Consider the following 12,101-nt stretch of genomic DNA (forward strand, 5'->3'; position numbering starts at 1 on the left):
AAAAGTTCCTAACGATTTGAAAAATCAATCGAAAAAAAGGAAAGATAAAAATGTACAATTTACTTCAGGGGCATAATCTTCGTGACTTGATACACAGAAGAAAAAAACGAAATACAAAATGATTGGTATTTTACCTCCAACAGCAGAAACTGCTTTCGCACTGACGACATGGTAATGCCTGACGCTGACATGTTGGTCAACGCTTCCATTTCAATTTCTACTTTTGTGCTGTTTCTTTTGAGGATATTTTTCTTTTGCGAATGTTTTTCTTTTGTATAGTGTTTAGATTATTCACGATATTCTGTTATTGCTGCTGTTTGAATTATTCGCACTGTAATGTTTTTATCGGATTCCTGTTTGGAAATTAATTTATTTTGATTAACATTTATATCGTTAAATAGCCGACCCAATTTTTTGGGTTTATGACTACTAATGTTCAACTCCGTAGCCTTGAAATTTTGAGCCAATCCAGAAGACAAGGAAACTCCTGGATCAGTACCCCCAGAGGTATTGATTTGTTATGGGAACATGGAGGACTTTGCCACTCGACAGATTTAACGTGCATCAGTCACCCTTTACAACGCGGGGAGTCTTCGGCCAGCGGGGATCGAACTCACGAACTCTTGGACATGGGCCCAGCGCCCTACCGACTAGGCTATCCCGGCCCGTGATATATATTTTCGTCAAATGCATAGTTCGTGCGTAGTCGAGCAATTTCCAATTGAGCAGTTTCAACGAGGACCGGTACCATCACAGGTCACCCACTCGCTCACTGACTGCAGTTAGTGATGCTTGACTTCGGAGATCTACTGGGAACCGTATCTTACTATCAGTCCACTGGAGGACTGAAAGTAAGAAACCGGAAAATTGTACAAGAATTTTTTTTTAATGCGAGCAAGAATTTTGTTTTTTCTTACCTGCAGAATCTTTTTCGTCAGTCCACACCAAGTTTCTTGCTTTTACAAGGACCACTGTTAAGCGTTCAGCAGTTGGCAAGTAACTTAGGGAAAATAACAATTCTCCGTACCCGATAGGTTTCTATAAGATAAAGGCCTCATTTTAATAGTTAGTATACATTACTGTAAATGACACAACTCGATGAATGTTAACACTGTCCCGTGAATGTTTCTCGACAATCATATAGACTCTCCGGGAGATATTCGAAATATATGTTAAATGTCATCATTTTTTACTTACAATAGCGCATGTTGATAATCATCTTGCACTAATAGTGAACGTTGAATCACTTTTTTATTAGACTTCTCACTTACACTGCAAATGTCAACATTCAGTATGGTGAATATTGAATTTTTTTTCTTCTTTTTTGTATATTACTTTAATTGCTCAATTTCCCCCCACATCAGCAAATTTTAACATTTAGCATGCGCAGTCGATGGAAGTTAGATTTAAGATTTTGTTAAATGTCAATATTTCCTGGCATCTGCAATGATCGAAATTAACCTTTGCTCTGTTGGTACGGATGCAAATAAAAATAAATGATGGTCACAATTTTTTTATTACTACATTTACTATCAATGCATAGTGAAAGTCATCAGTCACCGTTGTAAAAAAAAATGAGGTTAGAAAATAAGGATAAAGAAGTATTCTTGACGTAAAGCCACAACACATGTGACTATCGACAATAACCTGACAACGCTGACATTTACCAGATTTCAATTTCTTATGGTAATAGTAATACCTTACCTTATTTTGATTATTTTTGACCTTGACATTTTTATTTTCCTTTTGGAATATTCGTTACTTTTACTTAATGGAATAAGTATGAATATATCATTGTAGTTGTTAGGTGAATAAACTTATTCTGAATGCAGCAGATTACTACAAGCAACTTAATATATATTATGTTAATATATATTGTACCTAACACATGGGTTCGTTTCGATTGGAGATGAATGAAACAGTCCTTAAGACTTCAAAAACTTATTAGTCGAATCTTCCAAAAAATACAGCCACTTTCAGCACTTAATAACAGTTCAAATAACGGCGTAATACAGCGAAACACAGGCTTCAAACAACACCTTCTAGAAGAGATAAGGCCTCAGCGCGAACCAATTTAGCAGTCCGACGAAACGAACATGAACTACGCAATGGAGAAAAAATAAGAAGTCACTACCTTTGGGCTAATAAGCTGCGCAGTGGGGGTTACTACGAAGGATATCATAACGTTTGGATTGCTAAAGAATCAAGTTTCTTGTTTACGATAATCCGTGCTGAGGACTTCTCTCTCCAAAGAGGTATCGCTTCAATGCCACAGATGGTTCAATGAACTCACTAAAGATTCGCAAATCCGAACACTTTTGCAGTCTCAAGCAGACTAATAATCTACTGTGCAAATCACAGTCCTATATATAGGGTTGGCGACGAAACACCGAAACTTTCGACACGATTTTAGGTAGCATAACTCCGTAAGTATTGGTACTATCGCTTTGAAATTCGAAGCTTCCAGGACAATCATTTTATTGCCTAACTGGTCGTCAAGATTATCGCCAAGTTGCCAAAAAAAACGTCGTCAAACCGAATCTTCCATAAGAAATACATTAGATGTTATTTTCTCTCTAATTTATTACGTTAGCTTTCCGTGTGACTTGTAAGTTTTTTAATTAAACTACTTATTTAGCTTCCTTTTGAGATACTTAGCTATCTAACATAAGAATATCTACAAAACTATACAAATATTTGTAACAATATATTCCTAATCATTTTGCCATTTCTTACTCCATAATTATGCTCGTTTTAATTGCGAAATTTTTTATCACGCCTTCAAGTACCACACGATATTCTCATTAACTTTTTTTTAAATAAATTTCCAGAAACTACCATTCTAATTACTTTTTCTAGAACACTTGTTATTTTTGAGCGGCTTAAATGTTTCATATTTTTTGTTATTATTCTCTGAGACAAAAATCGATTTAATCGCTAGAGAAAATCGTTCCCTCAGTTTACTTAAATCTTAAACTGCCGAAGGAATGTAAATGAGTTTTCCTTTAATACCTAAATTTCTTTCGAAAGGTAGTTTGTCCTGAAAATCTGTAGGCAGATTACTTAAATCAAGTCACTGAAAGAGTCTTTAATTAGTATTAGTCTTAAAACTAATTCACTAGGTTTATTTTAGGAAACATCAATTACAAAAACTTTTTTTTTTCTCGTTTCTACCGTACTTTTCGTTTATTAATTTTCTATACGAAAGGAGTAACTTGATATTGAAGTTTCAGACCATTTGCAAAAGGTGAACTGTCTAAAATGCGAACACTTTAGAAAATTTAATTAAATTACAAGGAATATTTACGTCTTATAGTAATTCGAATAATGGTTCTTAAATGTTCTGATTTTCTAAGTTTATTCAAGAATGAGCTTGTCATTGTAACTAGATATAATTTCATTGCGTAATTCCTTAAAGATAATCTTAAGAAAAATATGAAATATTTTTAGTGTGCTAATTGAAAGATTCAGTTTCCAATCAAAGTTTCGAAGCAAATTCAATCTTCTTTTTTTTCTGACATTAATTTTGTGCTTCATTTTATTTATAGACCTATGTCTACACGCGTTGTGAAAATTAAGAAGATTTTTTACTGAAATGTCTGGAGGTCATGCTTTGAATTGAATATTATTGGATANTCCTGTATTACTTACAATGCGTTCTAAAACGAAATCATAAGAGATAAGCTTTGTATTTTAATTCAATTATTTCATTTTAACTCTTAATAATGTTGTCTAAAATAATCATAAACTCTAACTGCTTGTCTAACGATGTCAATGTCATAGGTGTTATTTTTTTTTAATAGACATATTTAAAATTATGCGTTTTGTTATAAGATTCTGACAGTCGACCATTGTCATTATCATAACAGGAAAGCTTTTACGTAAATACAGAGACAGTAAAAAATTGCGTAATTGATTACACTTCATTATATAACAATGACCATGTCAAAGAAGTGAATATATTACTTTATCTTACAGATATAGTTAATTAATGGATAGTTTTTAGTGTCGTCGTAGTTTTCGATGTCGTCAAGGGTGAAAATTTCACTTTTGTACATATTTTTATGCAATTGGTTCTTAGATTTTAATTATTATAAATGTGTAAATCATAAAAGGAAATGAAATGTATTCCTTTTCGGGTAATTATAGTGAAAATCACATGATTTGTTCATACTTTTTGACTATCTATCAATGTCAGCATAGAAATAGTTTTTTTTAACTGATACATTAAAATTTATATGATTGGTTATAACATTCTGATAATCAACTATTGTCATTATTAAAAAAGTAGAGCTTTTACGCAAATGCAGCGACAGTAATAAAATTACTTAATAGTTTTTACTTCTCATTATAGAACAATGACTATGACATGGGAGAAAATATATTCATTCATGTTACAGATATAGTTAAAATTTCATGGTGAGTTTTTATTTACTGAACATGCCAAAGATGAAAACTATTCTTCTTCAACACATATTTATATGACTGGTTCTTACATTATTATCAATGTGAATGTCATAAAAGATAATCGATTCCTTTCAGGTAAATATACTTAATATCATATGATTGGTTCTTACTTTCTGATTATCTATAAATGTCAATATTATCTATAAATGTCAGTATTGTAGAAAAAAAGTTTTTTCTACAAATATCTTTAAAAATCATATAACTGGTTCTTACTCTCTGATTATCTATAAGTGGAAGCCATGCTTGATAAAGCTCGTTTAAATTGATGCTCAACAGATTTACTTCTGCTTGTCCCAAGGCAACCTGCGCAGCACGATCGCTAGTGTACGCTATACACTTAAGCACACGTTCGGGTAATGATGCTTTCGTTACGTTGAAGACAAAACGTTCTTTATATTCAGGATCTTTAGTTCCTCGCTGAACCTGTAACGAAAGTATATAAGTTTCATGTTTATTCAAATTAGAAAAAGGGTTTAGAGCTAAATTTCGGAAAATTATTATAATAATAGAAATGTGAATTTTATGCGTGTCTTACTGTATCTTTCTGCCAATGTGCCAGTATAAATGTCCAGTTAAAACTGCTAGCTTAAACTACATTTCAAGTTTTGACTTTAAAGCAACGATAAAAAATTCATAGCTAGACTATGGTCAGTGACCGGCAAAGAGTGTTCCAGTCATTGGCCATAAAGTTAAATTGTGTCCGTAAAGTTTTTATGACCATAAGAATACAGGCATTATAGCAAGGTTCTTTGTAATATGTTTCTTTTCTCTAGCAGTATAATACAATTTTTTTAATGATTTAAAATATAATGAAGTGTTTTCAATTAAACAAATGCATACAAAGTGCTTTTGTTGAGACATTTTACATTTTTTTTCCGGCTCAGATACATATAGGATTGCTAAGTTTTCACAAAATCTAAACTTACGAACCAAGTTATGTACACATTTTCCATTACTTTGAAAATATTACTTTTACTATAAGCATCATTAAAAGAAACAAACTAGAAAACTGAAAGTGCTTCAATCATAGCTGTGAAAATCCTTATGATAAAATTGGAACGGCCTTATATTTCGCCAAATCATATGTCATTGAAAATAATAGTAAAAGCCTGAACATAAAAAGTTATTTTGACTTATAAAGTAATAGTTTCAAAAATGAAATACACATATTGACTATCAAGTAAGTCAATGACTTAGTCATCATATAGCATGTTATACATTTACAATCACGTTGTTCTTTTGAAAATGTCCTTATCTAACTTTAATCTTTGGACAGTCGAAGTTCATTTTTTTCCAACAATAGATTTCTGACTGTAACCATTCATACAAATTAAAAAAAAAATATAACGTAAAAAAGTAATTTTAAAAATAAATATTCATCTATTAAATAGATAACAAAATACATTTTTCCTTCAACAAATTCCTTTCAAATTCTCATTTACATTTTCAAGCCTGATGAATAAAACATTAAACCCCTCTTGAAAATAGAATTACTTTCTTTAAATTACTTTCTTTCCCTGAAAACATTATTCGCGACCTTAACGTTACTTAAATTATGTATTTTGTATTTTATTTAAAATAGGTATTGTGTTTTTCAATCATAATTTGTTTGAGAATTATCGTTGATGAACGTTTTTAGAGGTGGAAGATCTCCACATTTCTTGACGACTCCTTGTTTCTGAAAAAAGTTGTTCTGGCGTGGGTATATTTATTTTTGAAGCATATATTAACTCAAATTTTTAATTTAATAAGTTAAAAATAAACGAAAAATATTTCCATACATCAAATTCATTAAATGCCTGCTTGCATTTTAAGTTTTTTTCTGTTGAATAATTATAAAAATTGCTAAAATTAAACCCACGCCAGTTTTCTTATTATTAATTCCAAGAACTGTTTTTAATGTTGACTTGCATAATTTTAGTAATTCCTTCGGAAAATTCTTTAGGTTTATTTTCAGTTTATTTAAGTGAATTTACTTCTACTTGTAGTTAGAAAGGAATTTCTAGAAATGAATATAAAAAGAAAAGACTACTGGGAAACATACAAGATGAAGCAAATAAAAGTGGCCAGAACGAGTGGATACTATTGGACCTGAAGGTATACATGTAACTACACCACGAGTACGCCCACCATGTGATCGAAACTGCTTCAAACCTTAGTACAAGCTGTGTCAGTGTGAGTTGATCTGTGCACAGGTGCAAATGGTACTCACAGTGCAGCAGAGGGTGTCCGCCGTGGAAAGTTGCTTTAAAACAAATTCGAGGAAAGGGTGTGGTCAGTTGTTTGCTCAGGAATTTAATGATGTCAAAGTGACAGAAAAGAGTGCCATGCAATTATTAGTCACACAATGCCGCCTGACCGATCCGTTTTGAACAAGCCAAAAAACATTCCGGAACGTGCCCGAACACCAGAAATTACAATTTATCCGGCAACAAACAAATCAACCTGACGCTTGTCTCGGCATATCACGTCGAGAATGCTAACGGATATTCCAATTGGATCTGAAAATGCATCTCTACAGAGAATTCTGTTGTTCATCTGCAGATGCTCTTTAGCTACCTTCTCCAGTTTTTTGATTGGCTGTTCACTTAGATAACAACGAATGTCTTGGACATGAATATTTTATACAATTTCTGATGGAATCTAGTTTCACCAGAGTGGTTAGGTCAACTCACAGAATGACAGGTTTTGGATAGCGGAGAGTCCTCATATCATACAGCATCCACTATTGCATGATCTGATGGTTGTTGTTTGGTGCGCAGTGTTTGCACGCCGAAATATTGGTCTTTCATTAGATGCCGAATTTGGAGCTTTACATTTCCAACAATTTTCCAGTCATGTGTCGGCTTTAGCTGGTCCCCGGATTTGTCAGTGCATGATTATTTTTCGCGAGGAACTTATAAGTCTAAGATGCATCGCAACACGCTTCATAGTCTTCAAGAACTGAGATTGCAGCAACTCCAGAAGCTCAGATTAGATCTGCATTCAGCAACTTACTTACCAGGGGACAAAAATGTGCCCGGAGATGAATGACGGTCATTTTCAACATCTGTGAAAAGCTGGTTATATCCTTTCCTTTGCTGTGTTATTTTGTATTTGGAAGTCTATTTCCCAGGCCACTTTTATTTGCGTCACTCTGTATTTGTTTTCCTGTATTACTTACAATGCGTTCTAAAACGAAATCATAAGAGATAAGCTTTGTATTTTAATTCAATTATTTCATTTTAACTCTTAATAATGTTGTCTAAAATAATCATAAACTCTAACTTAAATTAACTCAATTTTACATATAAAATAAAAAAAACGAAATAAAGTCCAAAGTAAGAAAAACGTATTTTTAGAACTGTTCTAAAATGACAGAGTAAATTACAAATAATGTTAATTCTAAAACATGCATTAAGTTACTTATTTGTTGTTACTAAATAGTAAATACTAGACATGGTATTCGCGTAACATCTGAGTATTTATATTTTCTTCTTATTTTTGCGTTAATCACTCTTGTTGTTGTCGTTGTTAATTTACGTCGCACTAGAGCTGCACAATGAACTATGGGCGACGGTCTGGGAAACATCCCGGAGGATGATCCGAAGACATGCCATCACAATTTTGATCCTCTGCGGAGGGGATGGCACCCCCGCTTCGGTAGCCCGACGACCTGCGCGCGAAGTCGAGCATTTTACGGTAGCACAGTTTAACAAGGACCAATACCGCATACCCTCGGTCCCTACGCAGATTGATCCAAGTGGTCACCCACCCGCACACTGACAGTAGCCAGTGATGCTTGACTTCGGTGATCTGCTGGGAACCGTGTCTTAACGATCAGCCCACTGCGGGACAATCACTCTTGTTAACATATTTGAAACAGTTCAGTTGGATTGAAGCCCTTTTGACCGATATTACCGCCAGTCAATAACCGATAATTTCCAGAGAAATTCATTGTGTTTCAAAACATATATTTATTTCGATTAGTATCCTTCTCTTGATGGAATATGTTACCTAATCCTGCTGCTTGTCCCAAAAGACTGGCTTGGCTAAACCATATCTATATTATACACTAAAAAAATCCTCACTCGTAACCAACAATAGGTTAAGAGTAAGGTCTTGCTTGAACAGTAGGCTGACAGACAAGGATATATTCAAGACAAAACCGAGCAGTGGAACATTTGATGCAGACTGCTAAAAACTTAAATCCGCCAGTATATGTTAAGGGCGGGGATAGTCAGGTTGGTAAGGGTGCTGGGCCCATGTTTAAGAGGTCGGGAGTTCGATCTCGGCCGGTCGTAGTAAATGGTGACTGGTGCATGTTAAATTTGTCAAGTCAGAAAGTTTTTAAAGCTCCCATAACGAATCGATTTATTATGGCTGAATTGGAGTTCTCTGGTTCAGGTAAAAATTATTATCCGTGGATGAATGAATGGATGTATTAATGGTTCCCCCCTTTTGAAATGGGATGTGACGTGCGTGTGGGGGTGAGTATGCATTCTTGGCCATAGATGGTGCCACCAAAAAACAAAAAAACACACCCCATCTTAAATTCGCTTGGTTTCACCAAGCAAGGTTGCTGGTATTTGGAAAGTGGCTTTCGAAACAACAACAGCAATGTGTGCCAAAGAATTTAGATGGCGATTGAGAGTAGTTGACCTTCCTGTCACAACTAAATGCGAAGAACTACTTAGTATTAGAGTTATCAGATAGTTATGACTAGCATTAGAGTTATCATACAAACAACTCTAATATTAGTCATGAGGTGGTGGAACAAACTAATCACTTATAATTTGAACCACCCAATTCATCAAAATGCTTGCACAGAGTATTCATCTTTTTAACAATCGAAAATTGAAAAATGCATTAAATATAGAAATACATCGATTCTAGATCATTGCTCATAAAGTCCTTGCGCATAATAAAAGTCCGAACTGTCACAGAACTGCCTCTCAGACAGAAACTGTGCTACTGCACTTATTTATTGCATAAAACATGTCAATAATTATTCGTCACATCAGTTTTAATAAAATTAAACTGTTTTGATGAAAAGAAAGGAAAGAAAACTATTGATTCCTTCAGGATATTAATATTTAAGACAACAGAGCAAAACGTTTTTTAATACAGTTACATTTTTAGGAAAATTTGTTTTAATGTTCCATCATTTCACAAATTTTATTTTTATAAAATCTTTACCTGCTCGATTTCATTCAAAAGCAATATTACTATTGAATATCGCAGAATTTGTCGAATTCGATCTGAAATCGATCGGCTACTAAATCACTTAAAGTTTTACTTCTTTTTCCAGATTTAATGTATAGACGCACATTTAATTCCAGGGGTTAAAAATTACTTAATCTCAACAATATTCCATTCAAATGCAGGGATCAATCTGGGAATTTTAAGCAATATTATTTTATTATATTTTACAGGCTTATGTTTCATTAATACGAGATTTGTCAAAAACCATCAGAGCTTTACGTTCCTATTAAAAGTCAAACATGTTTTACAGGTCAGCAGACATTGAAAATAGCAAATTAAATATTATTTTTTAGGTAAACTAAGCTTTAAAGCAATATATGATATTTGTAATTTTATTTTAAATCGTTTTGCGACATAATTTGTTTTCACAAATATATGAATATGAAAACATGTAAGGTGTCATACTTTATCTTATTAAACGGTTTAAATTTACAGAATTTATGTAATAATAAAATTATTCAACACGTAATATTATGCAATAAATTTAAGTAATGAAATCAAATTCATCTAAGAATGAATCGATAAAAGATTACAGCTGATAAAATATGCGAGAAAAAAATAAAGTATAGTGTCATTTTTTATTTTATTAAATTGCTTGAATACACAGAAATTATGTTACAATAAAATTATGTAGGAAGTTAATTAATTTAAATAACACGGAGGAATAATCAATAGATGAAAAATTATGGCTGATAAAATATGCAGGAAAAGAATTACGTAAAATGCCATCTTTTACGGTATTAAATTATTAGAATTTATAGAACATATGTAACAATTAAACCTATGTAAGAAGTTTTCAAATTCATATGAGAAGGAATAATAATCAGTCGATGAAAGATTACCGCTGTCTGCATGATTGTGCTGTCGTCAGGTTGCAGGACGACACGGATGTAACTGTCCAGTTTGGTCGATGGAGAATCCGGAAGTGTTAATCCCCGACCTCTGATTACTGTCACAATAAGCTCTTCAGATTGACTGAAAGAAAAAAAGAACAATATTAATGATGAGAATGGAACTTTTATTCTTTACTCGATTCATCTCCTTGCGAATAAAAGTCAGTTTATTCAAATTCCATGCATCCATTAACATCTGTTATGAGTAAAGTTATCCCGAAAATAAGATCAATTTGGAAGAAGTGTTAACGCGTTTAAATTATGGCTCACATATAACTTATATAAATGCCTTTCTATTTCTCAGCCTTCCTTCATCTTTCAGGCAACTTGAAAATACCGTCATTTATTTTATTTCTCTGGGTTTTGACAATTGAGATTTTCACATGAGTTTTTTCTTTTGTGAACTATTTAAGGCAATTTCGTTATAATTGACATAGTTTTAGATATGAGGGCATAAAGTCTGGTGAATATAGTGGGTGAGATTGAGCATCCTTTTCAAGTTCTAATATGTGAGTTGTTTATTACACGAGATCGTGCATTTTCTTGATGAGATATGGCCACTTCCAATCGATTTTCAGTCGTTGTCTTTAATTCATTTAATGGGAAGTATTACTTTTCTGAGTTCTGTCTTTTAGAATCTGTACTTATGTATACCAAACAATGTAGATATATTCAGACATACCGAAGTGCTTTCTATTAATATTGCGTATTAAACCTAACGGACAACATAATATTACGAATAAAAATATTTTCTAAGTAATAGTTGGGGTAAAATATAAAAACAATAAAAATATTACATTCAAACTAAATATTACGAAGGGGATAATTTTGTTTAAACTCTAATACCTGTCTCATTGTTCTCAGTCTTTGTTTCTCCACACAAAAAAGACACACAGAGAAGAACAAAAATAATTACGAATGATATGAGATGGTCATGAGGGATCTAGATGTACCTTACTCAAATGATGGATGTAAAAGTCCACATTGAAGCCTTGGTATGCCTCCTTAAAGTTCATCGCTTTCATAATTAACATTATTATCGCCCATCATCCAGCTATGTTTTCATGGATCTCCAGGAAAAAAACTTTTAGTTCAACGAAGAGATAAAATACAATGTTTAGGTCCAGCTCACAGCACTGGAAGGTAGGCAAGCTTACATTCATGATAAAGGGAGTTGGTTTTTTATTGGTAAGGCATATAGATCAAAGAGTTAAGACCAACAAGGAGCTATAAGTCAATCATCACCTTCTTCCAAAATTAGTGAGACCATTTTTTGTAAGGACTCTTGTTCTTAAGACCTAACTCAACCATTGACTATTTTAAAAGTAGATCTCTTCTGGATTTCAGTTATTGACCCAGGGGATTATGGAGGTTTAAAGGCTCCCCAATTTCGAAATTAGAGCAAGATGGTGGCAATGTGGTCAGCATCGCACACTGGTCACCTTTACTTGGTGAGCAAACTGGTGTCCGTTAGTCTGAAGGTGGGTCATCTTTTTG

The 12,101-nt window shown here is 33.2% G+C and overlaps 1 protein-coding gene across 1 annotated transcript in view; it reads right to left on the reverse strand.

The window, feature by feature from the left end:
- The window catches only part of LOC107451997 (synaptotagmin-12), a 150,209-nt gene that overhangs the window by 4,907 nt on the left and 133,201 nt on the right, over positions 1 to 12,101 (reverse strand). The window contains exons 5-7 of the mRNA XM_043042166.2: positions 10,554 to 10,686; positions 4,681 to 4,890; positions 918 to 1,038 (exon numbers count right to left, since the gene is read on the reverse strand). Of these exons, the coding sequence (XP_042898100.1) occupies positions 918 to 1,038; positions 4,681 to 4,890; positions 10,554 to 10,686 (464 nt within the window). The remainder of the gene's footprint in view (positions 1 to 917; positions 1,039 to 4,680; positions 4,891 to 10,553; positions 10,687 to 12,101) is intronic.

The sequence above is a fragment of the Parasteatoda tepidariorum genome, chromosome 4, assembly GCF_043381705.1.
Source record: "Parasteatoda tepidariorum isolate YZ-2023 chromosome 4, CAS_Ptep_4.0, whole genome shotgun sequence".
Taxonomy (NCBI): Eukaryota; Metazoa; Arthropoda; class Arachnida; order Araneae; family Theridiidae; genus Parasteatoda; species Parasteatoda tepidariorum.